This window comes from Mytilus edulis, chromosome 14, assembly GCF_963676685.1.
Source record: "Mytilus edulis chromosome 14, xbMytEdul2.2, whole genome shotgun sequence".
NCBI lineage: Eukaryota > Metazoa > Mollusca > Bivalvia > Mytilida > Mytilidae > Mytilus > Mytilus edulis.
The window spans coordinates 60,119,730-60,145,020 of record NC_092357.1 but is presented as its reverse complement, the minus strand read 5'-3'; the positions used below and the strand labels follow the sequence as shown (position 1 = coordinate 60,145,020).

The 25,291-nt window shown below is 32.1% G+C and overlaps 1 protein-coding gene across 4 annotated transcripts in view; it reads left to right on the top strand.

Annotated features, from left to right (window-relative positions):
- LOC139503617 (BDNF/NT-3 growth factors receptor-like) overlaps positions 1 to 11,887 on the top strand; it is a 159,634-nt gene extending 147,747 nt beyond the window's left edge. For all 4 annotated transcript variants that reach the window (XM_071293436.1, XM_071293438.1, XM_071293439.1 and 1 more), the window contains 3 exons: positions 1,069 to 1,242; positions 3,158 to 3,316; positions 5,683 to 11,887. In XM_071293436.1, the coding sequence (XP_071149537.1) occupies positions 1,069 to 1,242; positions 3,158 to 3,316; positions 5,683 to 5,895 (546 nt within the window). In that variant the 3' untranslated portion in view covers positions 5,896 to 11,887. The remainder of the gene's footprint in view (positions 1 to 1,068; positions 1,243 to 3,157; positions 3,317 to 5,682) is intronic.
- The last annotated feature ends 13,404 nt before the right edge of the window (positions 11,888 to 25,291 follow it).

The following is a 25,291-nucleotide window of genomic DNA, read 5'->3' as shown; positions in this document are numbered from 1 at the left end:
GTAAAATAAAGGCAACAGTTGTATACTGCTATTCGAAAGTCATAAATCGATTGAGAGAAAACAAATCAGGGTAACAACTTAAAACTGAGGTAAACACATCAAATATAAGAGTTGTTTTGTGCTCCGAGCACTGAGCAAAGTTTTATGACTTCAACCCCAGGTCAAATAGCCCCTAAACTGGTTCGGTTCTTATACACCATTATCTTACACATATTCTACATTGATCATTCCTGGTTATTGTAAATCCAGATAAATGCGCATTGACTTTTAAAAAAAACTTTTAAAAAAAAGTAAAAACACAAAAATACTGAACTCCGAGGAAAATTCAAAAAGGAAAGTCCAAAATCAAAAGGCAAAATCCAAAACACATCAAACGAATGGATAACAACTGTCATATTCCTGACTTGGTACAGGCATTTTCTAATGTAGAAAATGGTGGATTGAACCTGGTTTTATAGCTAGCTAAACCTTTAAAGTATAGTTTCCAAAAAAAACCCATATCATGCATATCTTCTACAAGAAAAAAAACCATACAAAATTGTTGAGTACAACAGACATGAAATTGAATACACACTCATACCGTGGAATACTAGTATCAAAAAGTCACACTGTGCAACGTTTCTAGCTTACACAAATCTCATACAGTAGTTAATTCATTCAAAATTGATGACGATACACTCGACCTCAGTCGAATACTTTTGACCGGTCTCTTCGACACAACGAGGTTCTACTTTTTATTTTAAAAGAGGGACGAAAGATACCAGAGGGACAGTCAAACTCATAAATCGAAAATAAACTGACAAAGCCATGGCTAAAAATGAAAAAAGCAAACAGACAAACAATAGTACACATGACACAACATAGATAACTAAAGAATAAACAACATGAACCCTACCAAAAACGAACCCCACCAAACTTTGTACTTATTTGGCTAAATAACTATTTTGATATGAGCGTCACTGATGAAACTTATGTAGACGAACCACGCGTATTGTGTATCAAATTATTATCCTGTTACCTTGAATTTGTCACCATACAAAAGTAATCTATAAATCTTTGTAATTTCAGACTGACCTCATAGATATTTCTACACAGATTGCTAATGGAATGACTTATCTAACGTCCAAACATTTCGTTCATCGTGACCTTGCAACCCGGAACTGTTTAGTGGGAGAAGGATTTGTGGTTAAAATCTCAGATTTTGGGATGGCACGTGATGTGTATACATGTGATTATTATAGGGTAAGATAACTCTATATATCTCTGCAACTATCAAGATTAATTGTGCACTTTGATAGCTTTGTAAATAAATGAATTAATAATCCATGAATCAGATGTATGTCACTCAGGTACAGATTGCTAAAGTCGTATTTTGCCTAATTATTAGGAATTTTCATTTTTTTAAGCTCTACACCGTTGACATGGTTGATATGTTCAATTTGTATATAAAATGTTGAATCATGTCAAACACTTTTTTTCAATCCCAAAGTTAAAATTGCCTTACGTGTATTTTGTACATCTTGTCCAAATATTCTGAATTTTGTCTGAAACTATTTTATTTCGAACGCCACTGATAACTGTTATGTGAATAAAAACATACAAAGTTAAACGCCTGGTATCTCGCATGAAGTTTTTTTTCGGTAGGCCAGGAATCGATCCTTATATATGATGTCACTCTCTATTTTAAAGTTATTGCATATTTTTGTGTTCATATTTATTTTACAAATGTTTTGGATATAGCATTTTCAAAAAAGGTAACATCAGATAAGGCCTTCACATGCACGGAATTTGTACGTTTTCCTTTCAATAATTTATACGTTTTATACATGTTTTGCTTCTTTAATATTGGTATAAAGCGTATCAAGGTGAAATGTAATTCTGGACAGGCGAAAACTATTTACAAAACATTGAAATGGTCGGAAAACTATGGATTTTCTTACCAAGGAATGGTATTTAGTAAACCATTTTGAATTAATCATCTCTCATGGTCTTCAACTTCGTAATTATACAGCCTTTTATCTTTTTTTAATTGAATGTCACTAGAATATTTTAGAGGAAAAAATGCGCGTCTGGCATACACAAATTTAATCTTTTGTGAGCTGTTTTTATATACCATATATGTATTTTAAACAGTTTGACAAACTGTTCTGAACAAAGCACATAATATAAATTAAATGTTAGGCATTACACTAGATATACCTTCTAGTTAATAATAATATTAATTCACAGCACATTTACTGTAACAATAGCGCATTTTGACATGATCTCTTCGTTGATATTCGACACAAAACATTCAAAAATGCAAAACCCAATATAAACATGTGCTTAGTTAAAGAAAGATAACTCTATATTTATTTTTGAGAACAAAATATTATTTATAAAATGTTTGTAACGATTATTCATGCCTTTAATTCTAATCGCCATGGGTTTAACTTTTTTTAAGGTTAATAGGCTGTTTTAGAGATAAAAAATATAATTTATGGAAAAACATGCTAGAATAATACTTTGGATTGATTACTAATATTAAACCAATGACATTTTTATTGTAAAGAAAACCGTGAAAATCTGCTCGTAAAACATAAGCAGCGTTCACGCTCAACTTTTGAGTCCACAACCCAGACGCTCAATTTAAAAAAAAAAATTAGTTGGAATTTGTTGGCATGTATAACAAAATTTAACAAGCCCCAAAGCAATTTTACATGCCCGATAGCTAATTTGCAAGCCAATGTCGTTGGTCTTGTGGTGAAGCATGAAACTGCATATTATACTTATGCCTGAGGACGGATGTTAATTTCTTGATTACAATCTTCTTTTTAATTGTAGGGTCACGAATGTTGCCAGTACGTTGTCTGTTAATTTCTTGATTATAATCTTCTTTTTACAGATTGGAGGGTTCCGGATGTTGCCAGTACGTTGGATGTTATATTTCTTGATTACAATCTTCTTTTTACAGATTGGAGGGTCACGAATGTTGCCAGTACGTTGGATGCTAATTTTTTGATCACAATCTTCTTTTTACAGATTGGAGGGTCATGAATGTTGCCAGTACGTTGCATGTTAAATTCTTGATTACGATCTTCTTTTTACAGATTGGAGAGTCCCGAATGTTGCCAGTACGTAGGATGTTAATTTTTTCATCACAATCTTCTTTTTACAGATTGGAGGGTCCCGGATGTTGCCAGTACGTTGGATGTCACCAGAGAGCATGAAGTATGGACGATTTACAACAGAGTCCGATATATGGGCATTCGGTGTGGTATTATGGGAAATATTCAGCTATGGTAGACAACCATATTATGGCCATTCAAATGAAGAAGTATGTGAATTTAAATATCTTTTTATTCAAATAATATAACATTATTATTGTTAAATTGATATCATCTAGTAATAATCGGGATGTTTAACCATATCATGGCCATTCAAATGACGAAGCCTGTGAAATTAAATATCTTTTTATTCAAATAAGTAGAAATAATCAGGATGTTTAACAACCTTAACTACATATGAAGGCCTCGCACAGTCGGAATCATCTGGTGAATAGACTTCATTTCTTTATAATTCGCCTTTTCAGTATCTAAACGACTATGAGTAATCTCATTGTTCGTACACCAAGATGCAAATAACGTTACGACTTTGGTTCAATTTCCATTGTTTAGAACGTTTTAAACCAATCACAACGTATTGATGTACGATTTTGAAAAAAATAGAATGCATTAGATTTCGAAACGGCGAATTGATTAACCACATTTCTCTAATTCTTCGTCAATTTACTCTCGACAGTTAAATTTTAAATATTTCAAACGCTTGGCGAGCCTCGCGTTTTAAATTTGAAAATTTAACTGTCTCGAGTGAATAAATATCGTATCACACTCGATACAGTGGTAGAATCTATATGTATGCTGCCGCTGAATGTTTTGCTGTATAAGGATTTCTAACATGACCTGTTCTGAAAATGTTTGTAACTGAGATTCGTATTGCCAAGTCTTTTAGTTAGCTGCAAAAAATATTGATGGAAATAAAATACCAAATTTTATTCTGAATTTGTGAGGACGACATTTATCACTGAATTATTACTTCCTTCACTAACAACAATTGTATTTTAAAATATTTAAAAAAAAAAAAAAAAGGTTATTGAATTGGGTTAATTTAACTAATTGAAATTATGTCCAAAAAATACAAGTAGGTTGTTTATTATTTGCTTAACAACTAGAAAAAAATAATTATTTTTTTATTTTATGTTAGCGGCAATAAGTGAAATTAGGCATTAAGCTTAAATCCTAGGCAATAAGCTAACGCCTAGACATTAAGTTATTGCCTGAAATTTTCAGGCATTAAGCTTATTCCCTGAAATTCGATGATGATTATTCATCCTATTGCCGAACATAATTTTAGGCAATAAGTGAACTCTGGAATTTATGCATATTTGTCATTATTTGGTGATTTATTCTTGATATAAAGTCTTTTCTTATTTATATTTCTATTATAACATGTATAAATATGCATTCATTTGACAGATCTTCAAATTTAGTAAATTTATGTAGTAATTTTAGCAGTTAAAAACAGAATTAACTCATAATTTTTTCATGATTTTGTTGTATTACAAAATATTAAAAAGACTTAAATAAAAGTGATTGTTTCTAATTAAAAAAGTGGGGAGATTCTATTAATTATAATATTTATTTGAATTTTACACTTCACTAGTTGAGCTAGTTTGAACCTGTCAAAAGTAGACAAAAATAAGAAATGTTTTTTTTGCTCTCACCATTTTCCATTTTTTAATTTATTGAATAAGTAAATTTTCTTTGTTAAAAGTCACACAACTTGTGATAGCAAAATGACACACATTTCTATCAAGTTTCAAATCTTTAAATTATTATTTGATGCGTTTTAATATCAATAACATATTTTATTAGTGTTTTTATTTCTGGTCTCTTGTGGGGCATTGACTCATTGGCAATCATACCACATCTTCTTTTTTAAATGTACCCTGTCGTTTTGTATCGGTAAAATTCGAATTTCTTCTCTTGCTCATATTCACAGTATGTTTTTGTGTAGTAATAAAATAAAATAGTTCAAGTACTCAGTATTTTAATGAAAGATGCACAAGATTTGCCTTCGAACTTTTAAGTATAAAACTGTGACACTTCGAATCCAGCTCCCTCAAAACATATAATGACTTTATCGATTATATATTCAATTTTAACTATTAACAATTAGTTTGTTCAATTCTGATATAAAACGTAATTATATTTTGTTAACTTATGATTTGTTTCATAGAGTTTAAATGTATAATATCAATTTTTTTTATTACCTTTAATTTAAAACTAATAATTATTATTTTATAATAATTAATCACTTTATAAACCAAAGCTACTGATACAATATTCCATGTTTTTCATTTGCTATTTTCTTTTACGCAAATACTTAGGACAGCGGTTAGGACATACTAATATTGTGATAAGTTTAAATTGATTTTCCTGTGTTTTAACATCTGAGAAAAATTTCATGAATATTTAGACACACAAAACGTAGAAAGTTCAGTTCAGTTTCTTGTATATTCCTCCATTAATTATGGAGCACTACCAATAGGGTATAATTTTTGAAAATATATACACAAAATGCGAACTTTTGTACAGACTTTATTCATGTTCTTGGATGATATGTTTATTATTGCATTTGTAGGTTGTTCGCTTTTTAGATGAAGGAATTATGTTACAACGCCCAGACGAGTGTCCATCGACTATATATCATATTATGCTGGGGTGCTGGAAGAAAAATCCAAAAGAAAGAATTCCTTACCAGAAAATTCACAAACATTTAGTTGATTTCAGCAAAGAAATTCTACGTAACGTTCATCATCATCGGCCGATTCTGAACAGTGAAAGCGATCCATGAAATCAGCTTTTTGAAAAGCAAAACATTACCTATTTGTAAAAATTGGGAATCATTAACAATGATCCAATGACGTAATTAGTTTACGATTTTATATCGTCATGCGATCTCTTGGACATTACAGACGTGCCCTTAAATGTTACACAGAGAATTGTGTTATGTATCATAACATGTGTTTACATTGTTACGTGTTAACATTACAACATGTGTAAACATTGTAACATGTGTAAACATTGTAACATGTGTTAATATTGTAACATGTGTTAACATTATGATATGTGTTAACATTGTAACATGTGTTAACATTGTAACATGTGTTAACATTGTAACATGTGTTAACATTGTAACATGTGTTAACAATGTGACATGTGTTAACATTGTAACATGTATTTACATTGTAACATTAACATGTGTTTACATCGTAACATGTAACATGTGTTAACACTGTAACATGTACTACACAATTTAATATGTGTTATACATTGTAATACGTTACAACTTGTGTTATACAATGTAATATATGCTATTCCTGTTTTACATTATAACATGTCCTCAATATTGTTATACATGAGAAATGTATAATAACATGAGTTATACATTGTCACATCATATAAAACATTGTAATACATGTATGTGCAACACATTGTAACATGTGTAATAAAGTGTAGCAATTGTAAAATGCCGATGAAAACTCCATGCACACATATGGATATCCTTACACCAATTTTTTCCTGCTAAGAATCTGTTTTGATCAAAGGATTAACTGGAGTAAAATGTGTTCTTACTAATAGAAACTTTACTGTTATATTTATTTATTTGTTAACCCGTTGGAAGTTCGAACACCGCACATGTGTTTATTAATAATTAATTGAATATAATTGTAATTTTTCCTGCCCAAGATCGTTGGTACTCTAAGCAGATTCCGGTTTCTCTAATTAATAAAAAAAAAACAATTGCCGTCGTGATATAGCTCATAGTGCTACAAGTGGCGCTAAACACTAACAATCAACCAATCAATCATTTTTAATAAACGATATACAAAACAGCTGTTTCATGTTTGACAGTTTCATGTGGCCTGTTTTAATATATGTTTTAATTTCTTACGAAAGTACCCATAACAATAGAAACTCATTATATTATTTCCTTTGTCTTTTATATCAAATGTTATTTATAGGTTTGTATTGTTATGTTTTTTTAGCCCCTGAAATTCATACATTCTTTGGTCATTTAAAGACTTAATCTTTTTCAATAAAGAGCTAAAAGATTTCATAAAACATAGCTTTTATTTCTTTCTGATGAGCACATAATGAAAGAAGAACCATTTAAGGTCGGCAGTTGTATCATCTTTTCTCTGAGTTAAGGATGTACTTAGGTGAAACTTAAAAATTCAAGAAATTAAAATTGATATTACATTTTGAAAGAGCACCAGTTAAGGAACAAAATAAGCTTAAAATAGTGATAGGTCATGGACCTCCTTTTCGAGATATTTTATTCTAAACAAAAGCGGTAAGAGGCTAACTCGGACTTGTACCTTACATTTGCATTGGTATTATTTGGGTCTCAAATCGAAAGTACAAAAATTAAGACATTTCTTAAATTTTGGAAAATGGACTTTTGTGAGCTATTGAAGTCTTTTATACAAATATAAATGGGTGTTATGGCGCAAAATATTTTACCCTGTATTGATGGAAAAATACCAAGAAGTCCGAACATTTTACACAAATTTCCAAAACCTCACCTAAGTACATCATTAAAAACATGAAACTGAAAGAACTGTATTTGTATAATAAAACTATCTAAGACAAAACACAAAGTTTATTCATAATTCATAAGTAAATAGTAAAATAACAAAATATCGAACTCTAATGAGTATATAAAACGTAACAAAATCAAAATAATATTTTCACATCAAACAAATAGAAATACAACTGTCATATTCTGAATTTGGTACATGTATTTTCTTATGTAGGAAATGATGGATTAAAATATAGACGGTGAAAAGTAAAATTGGTACCCCGTGTATTAAAATAAAGACAGGGAAAAGTAAAATTATTTGTCACCATCGGTTAGTTATTTGATCATACAGAGTTTAGGGAAGCGATTAACAATTTTGGTTTTAACATGGAATTGACCATGTTAATGATAAATATATTCTTTTGTTTGTGCAACAACACTGTCTTAGTTATATATATATAGAGACAATACATTTTAAAGATTAAGTAAATGCAAAATATAGTCATAATGGTTGGCATTGCCTTATTCCATTTGGTTCTTTTTTTTATGTAATTTGCCAACAATCAAATTCGTTGACGGTTTTCCCCGAATTGGTTTTAAAAAAAAAATTCTTTGAAGATAGTTGACCATTTTACCTGAACTGTGTTATTCTTTTGTTTGTCTTTGAGGCTAGTTCACTTTTTTCTTTACATTGTGTTATATTTTAATTTTTCTTTGAGGCTAGTTGACCATTTCCTCTGTATAAGGTTTTATTTTTGTTTTCTTTGAGGCTAGTTGACCATTTCCTCTGTATTATGTTTTATTATAGTTTGTCTTCGTTTGTAGAATTTGATGTTGACGTTTCATGTTGATGATTGATACCAATGGCCGTAATAGAGGTACACTGGCCCTTTTTATGGAATATGGGATATAGCCGTCTGATAGCATACATTCGGAAAAATCTACGTAAAAGATCCAAAAGCATATGTCATTTGATTTGACGGTGTAAAATGTGCATATTAACTGTTGATCCAGAACAATTCTGGCGGTTGCTCAAGAACCTTTTTAATATTGATAGTTTATCCAGAAACATTTGCCGTTTGTATTGAGTTGGCGGTTGACCAATAATCTTTGCATGTTGACGGCTGGTCCAGAAACATGTGTCATTAGTATTGACTTGGCGGTCGACCATGAATCTTTTACAGGTTGACAGTTGCTCCAGAAACATGATTCGTTTGTACTGGTTTGACGGTTGGTCCAAAATCATGTTTTATTTGTATTCAAAGTTTAATACGGGTATATGCCGGTAGGTCACTAAGTTCATATGATTTTTCATTGAATTGATATAATTGTATATTTCAGTTTTATTTAGCGCAAAAAAAGATATCCTCATTATATTTGTTATAAACAGAAGTCACATGCCAGAAGTTGAATTATTATTGTTATTGTTATTTATTGGGTTTTTTTTACATTGTACATTGCATACCCCAAAATAAAGTGTCATGCTATATTGACGAGCACATAAGTAACCTTCATATTGGTAAATTAAAATGATAAATTGTCACACTGTCAATTATGTACCTTTGAAAATTTTACACCACTGGGTCGATGCCACTGCTGGTTTCGTACCCGAGGGTATCATCAGCCGTGTAGTCAGCACTTCGTTGTTGACATGAATATCAATTATATGGTCATTTTTATAAAATACTTGTTTACAAAACTTTTTTATCACAGGAATAGATTACATGAGCCGTATTTGGCTCAACTGTTGGGAATTTTGGGTCCTCCATGCTCCTGAACTTTGTACTTGTTTGGCATTATAACTATTTTGATCTGAACGTCACTGATGAGACTGATGTAGACGAAACGTGCGTCTGACGTATTAGATTATAATCCTGGTGCCTTTGATAACTTTTTATGACTCTTAGTAGAAATTCTATACCCTTTTCTAGTAAGTTTCCCTTTTTAAGGATCAAAACTTATAAACTGTATCATCGTTATTATAACACCATACGGAAAGATTAAATAACACATTAAAATGAGAAAACCAGTTTAAAGTATTATTGAATATTAACAAAATAAAAAAAGCTTCAAGAGAAAATAGGAAAAAAAAGTTATTTTTTCCTCAAGCACCCTTATAAATTGAATTCATTATTCGTTATTTTCCATGTCATTTAAACTAAGAATCTAGATATTCATTTTTCCAACATAATCTCCTTTTCATGCATAATTAATAAACTACTGAAATATTCTAAGAATATTTATTATGATTGAGTGATGACAAGTGTGAATACTCAAATTGAAATCTACTGTACTGTTTAGGTTATTAATACAAAATATCAATTTACTTAAAGTTTGATCATAGGTCCAAGTACGTAATGACTGGTCTAATATCAATCTTTTATCTTTTTTTTTTTTTTTTATCTTAGATCAATCAACTTTGATAGATGTAATGACATAATGAGTTCCATAACAAGTGTTGTGTTTCAAAAACATATTCCGTAGATCATGATACTGTGGAGCATTTAGTACAGTAAATCAAATAAGTGGAATTACTTACTTATGCGTTTTTTGACATTGCTATTTTCATCCTTTATTTCTTAATTTGTGTTTCTTGCATTTCAAAGTCTTGGGATATCAAATAATTGGATTAATTACTTATACGTTCACTGACGCTGATACTTGCATCCTTTAATTCTTAACTTGTGTTTCTTGCATTTCAAAGTCTCAGAAATTATGATATCAAATAATTGGAATTACTTACTTATACGTTAACTGACACTGATAGTTGCATCCTTTAATTTTTAACTTGTGTTTCTTGCATATCAAAGTCCTAGAAATTTAGATATTAAATAATTGGAATTACTTATACTTATACGTTCACTGACACTGATAATTGCATCCTTTAAATCTTAATTTGTGTTTCTTGCATTTAAAAGTCTCAGAAATTATGATATCAAATAATTGGAATTACTTACTTATACGTTCACTAACACTTATACTTGCATCCTTTAAATCTTAATTTGTGTTTCTTGCATTTCAAAGTCTCAGAAATTATGATATCAAATAATTGGAATTACTTACTTATACGTTCACTGACACTGATAATTGCATCCTTTAAATCTTAACTTGTGTTTCTTGCATTTCAAAGTCTCAGAAATTATGATATCAAATAATTGGAATTACTTACTTATACGTTCACTAACACTTATAATAGCATCCGTTAAATCTTAATTTGTGTTTCTTGCATTTCAAAGTCTCAGAAATTTAGATATCAAATAAGATGATGTAGTTACAAATGTTACAAGAGATTTGTGTTCATAAATGTAGAAAACACGCTTCAGTCCTGACAGAAATAAAAACAAAGAAAGTGTTTCAATAGTTTTGATTTGATTCTTTAAGGAATGACTGTAACGGATTAGCGGGTTATTTTACAGTGTGCACCACATTTTTTTTATATTATTTCGAAAAAGGCAGAAAAAATATTACAGTTATTTCTTATGATTTAATTCTTAATTCAATTTTAAACCCGAGTAAATCAGGATAAAACGTTGTTTACGTCACGGTCACATAACACAGATTGTAGTTGTCTTATATATTCTGAACAGTCTGCGAAATACATTGGTTTACTAGCGTTGACTAATACAAAAATCATTAAAGATGTAAACAATACGTCTGTTTGTACTGCCTTCAGATATTCGGTAAGCAATCATGATTTTTATGCCCCACCTACGATAGTAGAGGGGCATTATGTTTTCTGGTCTGTGCGTCCGTTCGTCCGTCTGTCCGTTCGTTCGTCTGTCCGTTCGTTCGTCCGTCCGTTCGTTCGTCCGTCTGTCCCGCTTCATGTTAAAGTTTTTGGTCAAGGTAGTTTTTGATGAAGTTGAAGTGCAATCAACTTGAAACTTTGTATACATGTGCCCTATGATATGATCTTTCTAGTTTTAATGCCAAAATTAGAGAATTTATTCCAATTTCACGGTCCACTAAACATAGAAAAAGAGATAGTGCGAGTGGGGCATCCGTGTACTGTGGACACATTCTTGTTTGTTGTATGATAACGACTCTCTCTTCCAGTTTGTGTTGACCACTGAATAAACATAACACTAATATCTTTATTTACAAATAGTTAGATAACATCGGAGTTCACAAGTTATTGAGCTATACAAATAGGTTTTATGTAGCATATATGATGTAATAAATGAATGTCTAATGATTTATGCCTTGTTAAATACTTGATGGTAAGTTTGTTATTTCAATAAACATTTGTTTTGTCTCATAATTACTTGTACAGCCTAATATCTAACTTCTTTATAATAGTCCCAAAATATATGGGGAATAATCTTCCGTCAAATTCAAAAATTGAACGAAGAAAAAGCATTTAATGATTGCAAAAAAACAGTGAAAAAATAGCAAACGATAATAAAAAATAAGAGGTGGTATGAATGCCAATCGGACAACTCTTCAGAAGATACGAAGTGCCACAGAAATCAGAAACTTTAGGTCGCAAACAATGAGAAAAGCCCATACTGCATAGTCGGCTATAAATGGCCCTAAACTGACAAATGCAAAACAATTTAAACGAGAAAACACATGGCCATATATAACATGTATAAGGAAAAAATGAACGAATAACAAATATGTTACCCAGCAACAAACTACAACCACTGCATAACAGGCTCCTGGCTTGGGACAGGCACATACTTACAGAATGTGGCGTGGTTAAATTGGTCAGCGGGATCCCAACCCTCCCCAACCTTGACAATGGTGTAACATGAAAACAGAAGAACTAGCTAAAAGAAAGTTAGAAAAAGCTCAACTCATCAGATGGATACAAATAGAAATACATATAACAATTAGTGCAGTAGCAGAATAGGAAAAAGTCGATTATTAAAGGAGTTTAATTTCACTTCATGGTACACGGCTAAAAGTTGGCACAGTCCTAGAAAAATGATTTTACTTGAATTTAAGATTGGTCGTCAAAAAGTCGTATGGTGCAGTTTTTTTTTATTTCAGCTTTTAGTCAGCAAATTTGACATCAAATGCAGATCATAAGTGGCATGCAGTTTGGCTTTTTATTCAAAAGCTGCCATCGCATATCTTTCTTTTTTGTTTTATTTAAACGTGAAACATAATGTTCTATGCATTAGACAAAAAGGGTTATCCTCAATGCCTTTTGATGACAAATTATAAAGGTAAAAACTACTGTTAACGGGCATATTTTGTGTTTTACCCGATTCCAACATCACACAACAAAGCGCTGATGAATGGACTATATCGTATCTACTATAAAGTAATAAAACTACATTTTTTCTTTTCATGTACACATGTTTTTATGAGGTCATATTGTTTAAAACGATATTTTTTTAATTTTAAAAATCTCTTCTCATCAATCATTTACTTACAAATATTCCGGATAGTTGTGTCCCGTCCATGATTGGGCTGGGACATAGTTTTCCTGTTATATTTGGACTTGATATTACTTGTTTTTGTTGATGTTTTATTGTTTCGTTGAAATATTTTGGTGTCCGTAATTCTTTTTAAAGGTTGTGTTATTTGGATTTTATTTATTTAAAGGGCGAAATATAAGTTTTTCAATGATTTATTTAAGAAATAGGGATCCGACAAAATCCCCAAAAGATAACAAAACTAGAAAGTCCGTTGAAACTTTGCGTTATCATTTCAAAGAAGCAAACATTCATTTTAATACCTTAAATAGTGCTATTTTATTAAATTCTCAAGTAGAATAATTGATTCATTTTTACAAACGTACAGTAAATTGAGGTATTTTGACACAGTTGATTGGTGTAATTATAAATATACACAAGATTGTGCATATAATTGTGACTTTAATTCATAAATGTACATCTATCATCGGATTCATTCTATTGGCTTGCAAATTGTTCATCATAAAAAATGTATACGAATGATGCATAAGTCTACATGACATAGTGATATCTACAGTTCGCACTGCAATTTGAAATGCAAAACATTTAAAGACCTAAAGTAAACCGTTTTGCTTAGTTCTATGATTTCAAAATTCAGATGTATTGAAGATTACCTTTCTCTTTTTTACCTACATTGTAGTCAGTCAGTACTTACATTTCCCAGTTAGCTTGTGATAAAGGATACTACTGAAATTAGAATGTTCGCTTCATATCTTGGCCTTTTTCTTTGATATTGAGACGGATTGACGACTACAAACAAAAAATCTATGACAAACTTTGGAGGGCGATTTTAACTTTCCAAATGTCAATTCCCCAGCTAGGTCTCAATGTACTACACTCCTCTGCGCCATCGTATAATGTGCACATATCTCAAATGATACCATATGCTGATGCTTGTTGAGTCAATACAGTCTTCTTGGACAGGGGTGTACCCCTGACTACTTAAAACAGGCCGCAGAATTTTAAGGGATATTCAAACATATTAGTCGACGATAATTTCAAAACGACATGGTAAAATTAGGAGAACGACGTAAATGACAAACAAAATTCTGCAAAACTATTCATAGACCGCAAAGATTAACACGAAACATACTGAAAACAAGGTTATCTCGTATACCCCCGGAATGTTTAGAAGATTCTGTTTCAATTCTAACACCTGAGTGTCGAACGTGGAAATTTAATTTTGGTGTCATGTACCTAGTACAATCCTCTTCCCTTTCATGAATTTGACCTACTGATTTAGACTATTTACCGGATTTGTAATCACATAAGCAGCACGACGGGTGCCGCATGTGGAGCAGGATCTGCTTACCCTTCCGGAGCACCTGAGATCACCCCTAGTTTTTGGTGGGGTTCGTGTTGTTAATTCTTTAGTTTTCTATGTTGTGTCATGTGTACTATTGTTTTTCTGTTTGTCTTTTTCATTTTTAGCCATGGCGTTGTCAGTTTGTTTTAGATTTACGAGTTTGACTGTCCCCTTGGTATCTTTCGTCCCTCTTTTATGAAGAACTTGCGACTGAAATAGACACACAATAGGTTTTTATATTACCGTATCATAAATAATGATACATTTAAGCTCTGTCGTGGCCCAATTCACTAGCACGTCTTTTTACGGTTTACAATTTTAAGTTACTAAGTGTCAGATCAGGTCTGAAAATTTGCAATTAATTTGTGTTTCATTCCTGTTTGTAATATAATGATACTTTTGATTCGCATGACACGGGTAACATCTTGTTGACACAACCAAAATGAACTATTTTTTGTTTTTCCTGGAATTCCCAATGCTTTGTTTTAAACATAATCATCGGTAACTTACGTACGGTTGCCTGTGTTTCTTTGAGACATACAGACAAAGTGGCAGCCGGCTCAAGTCAAGAAACCGAAGTCACGGCTATCAAGGGTTGTGCTATGTGTACTATTGTTTGTCTGTGAGTTTTTTTCTTCATTTTTTGGCCATGGCGTTGTCAGCTTATTTCGACTTATGACTTTTAATGTCCCTTTGGCTTTTGTTTAGAGATATTTTGAGTTTCATGCAGCAGGACAAGACGTTTCTTTCAACACAGGGTTCTTTTGACATTTGTCCTAGATGTGCACTGATGTTTCAGTTGTTTTATGTCCCCCATAAAATAGATTGACATGGCCAAAGTGTATTTAGCAATGACGATGATGTCCAATGGTGATGGATAAAGCTCGCTATATGTGGTACACAAACATTTGACCAACACTCTATTGCAAGACATAACACGTTAGATGTCCAAAGTTTAACATTGATATTCGCAATATCATTATAGGATTCGTGGCTTAAGAATTTAGTCGTGTTCGTTAAACACTACGGACCAATACTGACATTCGAGATTTGCTAAAACTTCCACTTGCGAACATACGTATTCCAGCCAATGGTCAGAATGTCCTAATAACGTCCCCGCATTACAAAAGTCATTTGAGGTCTGAATTACTGATTAAAGTTAAGTATATTTAGTGTTATGTCAATATATCCCGCATAAAAAAATATGATCGTGCGTCACTTAGTTTGGGATTGAAAAACCGAAACGTTCTTCATTTTCAAACGAATAAAAGGCTATTCTTTCATAAAATATACCATTTTAAAGTTGTTAGTTTATCTTGAAATGATTTATTTTCCTATTGATAAAAAATTATTTCATAGAAATCGTCATGACATTGTCAAAACTCAGCTATTAGTATGTTTTGAAATAATTTGTGTTGTCTGTTTTGCATGAACCGAGTTTAACGTATAAGGCAAACACTTAAGTTTTCACTTTCATTGATGTATACTAGATGGTTATATGAATAAATACATATTTCCTCATAATTTTCTATAAATTTTGTTAAGTTTTGACAGACATTGTTCTTATTATTTGAAAAAAATACATCATGTAAAGCTGAAAACTAACCCCCTTTTTGTACAGTCGCATACGTGTGTTCGGAAATCTCATATAATGATTGATTTTCACTTTTTGGACGCAAAATTGAATAAGGAAGACAATAGATTTAAGTTTTTAATCATTCTACTGTAAAAATGGTATTTGAATTGGAGTTGGATATTCAATTTTAATTTTCCTTGAAAACGACCTATGACTTTTGATCAAGATTTCTGAAAAACTGCACCATATTTTCATTTGACGACCAGAAGAATCTCAAAGTACACATATTTCCGAATCCGATGATATATGATATAGCCGTGTACCATTTTTGACGATTAAAATTTTATAAATCCGACTTTGGTCACCGGCCTAAATACCATAGATTGCATATAGGTAAATACATGTACATCCCAACAACAAAAAGACAATATGTGAAAATCTAAGAGACTTGTGGTTAGTGAATGCTTTTTCAAAGGTAATAACTAATTAAAAAATGTGAAAAAAAGTAAAATCTCAAAAATACTGAACTCCGAGGAAAAGTAAAAAAGGAAAAGCCCTAATCAAATGGCAAACTCAAATGATATAAAACATCAAACGAATGGACAACACCTGTCATATTCCTGACTTTTCAAATGTAGAAAACGGTGGATTAAACCTGGTTTAAAGCGCTAAACCTCTCACTTGTATGACACTCGCATTACATTTCATTTTAATTAAGACTAAACTATCAATTATTATACAAAAAACATTCAACAAGTTTAATTTAGGGTATCGTTAAGTCATGGTAATTACTTATCAAACATACCAGGCTTACAATTTGATATCCAAGAGGTGCGTGTTTCTACTTAAGACTTATCAGTGGCTCTCATATCAAAATAATTATAAAGCCAAACAAGTACAAAGTTGATGAACATTGTGGACCTTAAATTCCAAAATGTTTGGCTGAATACATTAATAAAATCCTCAGTATTTCGAATACATTTGCATATAATTTTGTTGAAAATATACCATACAGTAAATATTTATTGCACATCTTAATGAAGTAAAAAAGAACTACGTGAAATATGACAGGAAATGTAATAGAGAGTTCGACAAAGACGTGACAAAAGATTAATAGTATTTCAAGGGCCATCCAATAACTTTAAACCAAAAATCAAATGACTAATCAAATATGTATTGCAATTACCAATTAAACATTCTAGAACGATTGAAGGGGTAAAACAAATTCCCAAAAGACAGACGACATCATGGCACAAGCAAGAGAACCTACAAACAAACATTGAAGCATATTATATAAGGAACCACAGTTTTTGCCCTTAACTCATTAATGATCCGTCGAAATTGCATTTAATTGATAAATTCAACAACACTTACCGTTATCTTGATGATATGTTTTCGTTAAATAATCAAGAATTTTCTCAATATACTGCTGAAATTTACCCAAGGAACTTACTTTAAATAAATCAAATTTAAACGGTTATAACTGTCCTTTCCCAGATTTAGATATTTCAGGTTTAAACGGGAAACTCCACATTAAAATTTACGACAAAGGGGACGATTTGTCTTTCCCAATTGTTAATTTTCCACTTTTAGATAATGAAGTTTCTTTGGCACCATCTTACGGTTTTTATATTTGACAGCTATGCCCGTGTCTGTTGTGACGTTTTTTTTTTTTTATTTTAACGAGCGTAATCTTTATATTACTGGTAAAATATTGAGCCAGGGATTTTGTTACCATAAATTACTTCAAACCTTTACTAAATTTTTCCATAGATATTAAGATTTGGTTTTGAAGTTTGGTTGTACCAGTAGAATAGTTATCAAAGGTACCAGGATTATAATTTAGCACGCCAGACGCGCAAGTCGTCTACATTAGTGACGCTCAGTTTAAAATAGTTAGAAAGTCAAAAAAGTACAAAGTTGAAGAGCAGTGAGGACCTAACATTCCAAAAAGTTGTGCCAAATACGCCTGAGGTAATCTATCTTGGGATAAGAAATTCCTTAATATTTCGAAAAATTAATAGTCTTGTAACAGGAAATTAAAAAAAAATGACCAAGTTATTGATATTCATGTCAACACCTAAGTACTAACTACTGGGCTGGTGATACCCTCGGGGACGAAACATCCAACAGCAGTGGCATCGACCCAGTGGTGTAATTAGTTATCGAAGGTACCAGGATTATAATTTAGTACGCCAGACGCGCGTTTCGTCTACATAAGTCTCATCAGTGAAAACTTATTTCATTTGGGATAGCACATCCTCAATTTTCGGAAATAATGTTAAGCGTGCCCGGAAATTTATAAATGATCCTGGTAAACTTATCGCTCCGTTAAATAATCTTTATTTTAAAGGTTACCAATCCAACACTGCAATAAGATCATTAGATTTTGTTTTTATTGGTATAAATATTGATTTTGTTATAAGAAAATTAAAAGCAAACTAAATATTACTAGTATGGTATATACATATACACATTCATTGATCTAAAATCTGTCGATACCTATATCTTGGCATTGCACAAGGTCATTTTTTTCTCTGACTGTTTATGACGTATTTCACTAAATCCATTGGATGTTGGATGTTTACGAATCAGGTTGATTATTGAGTCTTAGGTGCATGATTTTTTTCTTAGTTGTTAGTGGCTTTGAACTAGCTGCCAGTTAACTGCGAGTACTCTCAGATATGTACCCAGTGTCTTTTTGTTGTTGGGATGTACCCGACCACGTCCAATTGTATTTTTGTCCATCTGATGAGTTAACCCTTTTTCAACTGATTTTTATAGTTCGTTCTTATGTTGTACTGTTATACCACTGTCCAAGGGGAGAGTTTGGAGATCCCGCTGACACGTTTAACCCCGCCACACTCTGTATATATGTGCCTGTCCCAAGTCAGGAGCCTGTAATTCAGTGGCTGTCATTTGTTTATGTGTTACATATTTGTTATTCGTTCACTTTTTGTACATATATTAGGCCATTAGTTTTCTTGTTTGAATTGTTTTTCATTTTCATTCCGTGGCTTTTTATAGCTGACTATGCGGTATGGGCTTTGCTCATTGTTGAAGGCCGAACGTATAATTGTTAATTTCTGGGTTATTTAGGTATTTTGTGGAGATTTGTTCCATTAGCAATCAAACCACATCTTTTTTTTTATATTACATTCATTTCATTTGAACTCCGGTGGATAGTTGTCTTACTGTCAATTATACAAAATCTCCCTACTGTTTGTATCTCATTTTTATAAATTTCCTGTTTTCAAAACTTTGCTTTTTTCGAAAAACTAAGGATTTTCTTATTCCAGGTACAGATTGCCTTAATAGCCGTATTTGCCACAACTTTTTGGAATTTTGAATCCTCAATGCTGTTCAACTTTGTATTGTTTGGCTTTATAAATATTTTGATATGAGCGTCACTGATGAGTCTTATGTAGACGAAACGCGCGTCGTCTGGCATACTAAATTTTAATCCTGGTACCCTTGATAACTATTGTCCGAGAGATAATATCTGAATTGTTTGATACAGGACAAAGCCAGTTGGCATAGATACTTAGAAAATTTAAAGTAGGGATATCTATGATCTTGCATATCATCAATAATTTAGCAGGAAATCTAAAGTAGGCATGTCATCAAATGTTTTACAGGCGCATAAACAAAAACGCTATGGAAAATACACTAATTCTTTATATTTCATTCATACTAATTACGTTTATAACAAACAACAATCATGGAGAACATTTTGCGAAGCATCAGGGAATTGATAATGATACCGTAATCGGAAAAATATAGATATTGTGGAACAAAAGGAGGTAGCCAAATCTTTGACAAAAATAGAGGTTGCTCGTTTTATTTCATAAAATTTGGTCAAATTGGTCACCTATTGGCATATGTATCAAGGTTTCAGTTAATTTTAACAACTCAATTTACAGTTTTTGTTTGATCGAGTACATAGCGTATTAACGAACACTAATTTTGATCACCAAGAAGCTTGAATTTCTCACTGCTATTTCTCCTTAACGAAACATTCGTACAATGTCAGTATAATTTTCAAATAACTTGAGCGAACCAAGATTACTCGATTAATGCAATTCTTTTTTCTATGATTTAAAAATAATGTTTCAAAAAATCTGTTCAGTGATATAGATACAATGGATAAGCGTTGATTCTTGAAAAAGAAACCATGAGCCCGGAGGCTCATCTATCTATAACTTAAACTATTGTGTTAATGTCTTGTAAAAATTAACGCCTATTCTTAATTAGAAGGTATTGTAAGTGCGTTTAAATAACCATGTTATCGTGTCAAACGATCCACTACAATAAATTAAATATTACAAATGAATGTTTAAAAATACAAATACATTATAACCATGATAACACAGCACGTCTACCCTTTAATATCTTCATATTAGCAGGCATCTGAATATTATCTGTTTATACAAAATAAGTTATATTCGAACTCATTTCTATTAAAATTGAAAATGAATTGAGAATGTGTCATATGAACAACAACCCTGTCACAGAAGATATATATAGTGCATATAATAAGTGTGTTTCCGAAATTTTTAACACGAAGCCTAATTCTAGGCACATCACAATTTATAGCATAGGAATTTGTGAAATATCATTTGTAAAATTATGTAGTAAATCATATGAAATCATATTATATTAATTTATAAAACAATAATGGACAAAAAGAATGTAATAAAGGCAACAGTAGTATACCGATGTTCAAAAATCATTTTTATTTCAAACATGTGGAATATAAAAAAAGAAGATGTGGTATGATTGCCAATGAGACAACTCTTCACAAGAGACCAAAAGAACACAGAAATAAACAACTATAGGTCACCGTACGGCCTTCAACAATGAGCATAGCCCATACCACATAATCAGCTATAAAAGGCCCCGAAATGACAATGTTAAACAATTCAAACGAGAAAACTAACGGCTTATTTATGTAAAAAATTTAACAAAAAAACACTGAATTACAGGCTCCTGACTTGGGACAGGCACATACATACAGAATGTTGCAGGGTTAAACATGTTAGCGGGATCCAACCCCCCCCTAACCTGGGACAGTGGTATAACAGTATAACATAAGAACGAACTATAAAAATCAGTTGAAAAAGGCTTAACTCATCAGATTGACAAAATACAAGTGGACGTGGAATAGCCAACATTAGTCATCCGATTATAAACGACCAAACTCGCTTTTATTACACAAAATATCCACAATAACATACAAAACAAGAACAAAAACTAGAAAACCAGAGATTATGGAATACAAAGAGAATTCAGGGATTCGAACCTAAACAGACAAGACCTAAACTTTAACTCATTTATCTTAACCATGAAACCTCGTGGCTACCAACTCATATTGTACGTTTGCCTATTATTCATATATAAAGGTACAAGCCCTGTGTGTCTGTTGAACCGATGTATAATCATATATTCATTTATATAATGTAAAATAAACATATATAAATCGTAACCAATTGGTAGCCCAGAGGTTTCATCGATATGTTGAAGTCAGTAACATTTAACAGCATTCATGGACGGGTTCGATTCCCAGTGAAGGCATATAGAAATTACAGATATTAAAGGTAAGTTTTTAAAATAATTCCATTAGTGAACAGAAATCAGTAAATTAGTCAATTCAACCTTAATGAAATTAGACACACAAAGGAGACAATAGAATATAATCTGGTGAGTCCATTTCAGCGACAGATTTAGGAAACGTTGATTCTAGAAAAAGAATCCACGGTAAATGAATAGGCTGACGTCACCACAATGGTTTAAGAAGAAATATTCATAACAAGCACTTTGATGCGATCATCAATGCAAAAGAGGGGTTAAAGATACCAACAGGCCATTTATTCTCATAAGTCGATAACAGCTGACAACGCCATGGCTAAAAGAGAGTTGAAAGATACGAACGGGACATTTATTTTCATAAGTCGACACAGTGGTATCATACTTTAATTATGATCGCTTATAATTTTTATTAACTATGTATTTGACTTCAAATATCACAACTCAAATTCATTCGTTTATTGTATGTTAATTTGCGTTTTTTTCTATTGAATTTAGCCTTCCAATCGATATTTTATAAAGTGTCTTTTTATGTTGTGATCTTATACTATTGTTTCAGAAAAGGGAGACGGTTTGGTACCATTAAAACATGTAATCCCGCTGCTAATGTTTGCACCTGTCCTAAGTCAAGAATCTGATGTACAGTAGCTGTCGTCTGTTTATGTAGTTCATACGTGTTTCTCGTTTCACGTTTTTTATATAGATTAGACCGTTGGTTTTCCCGTTTGAATGATTTAACACTAGAAATTTTGGAGCCCTTTATAGCTTGCTGTTCGGTGTTAGCGAAGACTCCACATTGAAGGCCTGACCTTGACCTATAATGGTTTACTTTTACAAATTGTTTCTTGGATGGAGAGTTGTCTCATTGACACTCATACAACATCTTCCTATATCTATCTATGAATCTACCAAATCATACTGCTCTTTGTTGTGATATTTTGTCTCCTAAATAGCATATAATATATGTAATGATGTTTACAAACAAAGCTTGACATTATTAATGGATCTACATCTATGTCACATCAAAACATGAGACAACATTTAAAACAGGAAGTAAATTATAAACAACGTCACATCAAAACATGAAACAATTTTAAAACAGGAGGTTAATTATAAACAACGTGGTATCAAAACATGAGACAACATTTAAAACAGGAGGTTCATCATAAGCAACGTCATATAAAAACATTAGAAACATTTAAAAGTATAGGTTCAATTTTCTTAAATGGGGTTCTTCAAAGGCTTGTTGTGCACACCCGTGGTAAAAATCGAATATGTTGTAAAAGGTATATCATCTGGTTTGTTACACTGTCAATTGTTTAGGATGAACAAAGTATACCCCCACGCCTTGAGTGCTTTTTAAAATAAATGAGCAACCGGAAGTCAATCGGTGTAATTCAACGATGATGGGGAAATATGAGCAAACTACGGGAAAATGTACAAATGTGAAATAGACACATAATCTTCGGTGAAACCGTTTAGTTGAAAAACAGGGGTGAAACTCATTGATCGAAAATAAACTGACAACGCCATGTAAAAAAAAACCAAAAAAAAAACCGAAGAGACAAATAAAAGCGCACAAGACACAACATAGAAAACTAATGACTAAGCAGTACGAGCCAAGACAAAAAACTCGAGGTGATCTCAGTCTCTTCAGAAGGGTAAACAGATGACGCTCCATATGTGACAAATGTCTTGTTGTTCATGTTATTTCACACCCGGTTAATAATCTTATTTGATAAGACATATTCGTCAAAAGGGAAGGGGACTGTAGTAACTACACAAGGAACATATCTTATATCATCTGTGTAACTCGTGTAACTCAACCAACTCGTGATGACGTCATGTAAATTTACGGAGGGATGATTTGAACTTCATCATTCGGAAATCTTGTTGTAATAGCTTTCTTGTCAGCAGCAACCATCCATCAAGGAAATCATAATAGGAAATACAAGCCTGGGATAATCGTATCAAATAAACTCATCATAAAAAGTGCTGACTACTGGGCTTGTGATACCCGCGGGGAAATAAATCTCCACCAGCAATGGCATCGACCCTGTGGTTGTAATTAAACTCATCATAGGTACCAGGACTTAATTTAGTATATACGCCATACGCGCGTTTCGTCTCCAAAAGACTCATTATGGTGACGCTCGAATCCAAAAAAGTTACAAAGGCCAAATAAAGTACGAAGTTGAAGAGCATTGAGAACCAAAAACTCCTAAAAGTTTTGCCAAATTAGCTAAGGTAATCTATGCCTGAGGAAAAAGCCTTTAATTTAGTATTTCCAAAAATTCAAGAATTTGTAAACAGTAAATTTAAAAATATAACCATATCAATGATAATTCATGTCAGCACAAAAAGTGCTGACTACTGGGCTTGTGATACCCTCAGGGAAATAAATCTCCACCAGCAGTGGCATCGACCCAGTGGTTGTAAATAAACTCATCATAGATACCAGGACTAAATTTAGTATGTACGCCATACGCAATTTTGAGACACATACTTCGTATGCAGGCGCTGCTAGTATATTTCTCCATAGAAATAGACAATTCACAATTGGGACGCTTTTTTGTCGTGAAATGTAGTTTTTAACTGATCCTCATTGTCAATTTCTTGATGTAAGTCAAGATAAGAAGTATACTAAACTGCATCTGTATCCTTATCTTCCGTTCGATGGGATAAATTCGTTCAACATAGTCAAAAACTTTTGTTTAATTTAGTGAAAGAACATCATCTGTATAGCAAAAAGGATAGTTCTTTTTTATCTTTCTTCCTAAGAAGTTCCTGACTGTCTGAAGTCAGTCCCATTAAAATAAAGGAGAAAACCGGTAGGACAAGGCTCACCATTGATTTTTATTTGAAATTGTATAATGGACTGACATTATGAATAAGCTAAATGAATCAACATTATATAACTAAAAAAAAAAACCCATTACAAATTGTATCAACATGTCAAATTAGCGCAAAAATACGACTTGATAGTACTCGCAGTAATTAGATGCTAGTTTAAAAACAAAATCAATCGAGACAGGGATTAAGTATTTAAACATAATGGACAGTAAGAAAAATATTTATAATTGATTTAAACTTTAGACTTGTTTTTTCATGTATTGTATGTTTATTATTTTTACATTTTAATCTGTCAGGATTTTAATTTTTGATATAAAGTCAAGTATCTGTAAATGAATACCTTAGAACATTAAAGAAACGTTCCTTTTTTATTTATTTATTTTGGTTTCAAAGTCTGATCAAACAGAAAATGACCACATGTACCAATGCCTATCAACTTGAGGATACCCTTTCACTAGTTAGTGTTTGTTTACGTTGCCTTATTTCACGGTAAATACGTTTTGTTGTCAAGTTTCCAACGGCAATTAGCAGTCCCTGGAAACTACAACATATGACAAATAAGTATTCCATTATTTCATTTTGAATAATGGCACCTGAAAGTCCTGTAATCCATAGCATGCCTGTCACAAGACTTAAACGCACAAACACAGGGAGGTACTGGAAAGAATTTGATCTTCGAATGTGTCGTATACCAAACGACTGTTTTGTTATCACACCTGCAATGCACAAAAAACATGCGATGTTGATCACAACGGCCAACCCTATAGGACCGGACACAAATATCAAGTTACCCGGATATCCCGTTGGAAAACAAATAGACCCACTGTAATCAATACTCACACCTTGAACCTCCAACACATCAATTATAACTGCTGGAACAACAAACAAACATGGCAGGAGGAGTCCAAGCAATGTAAA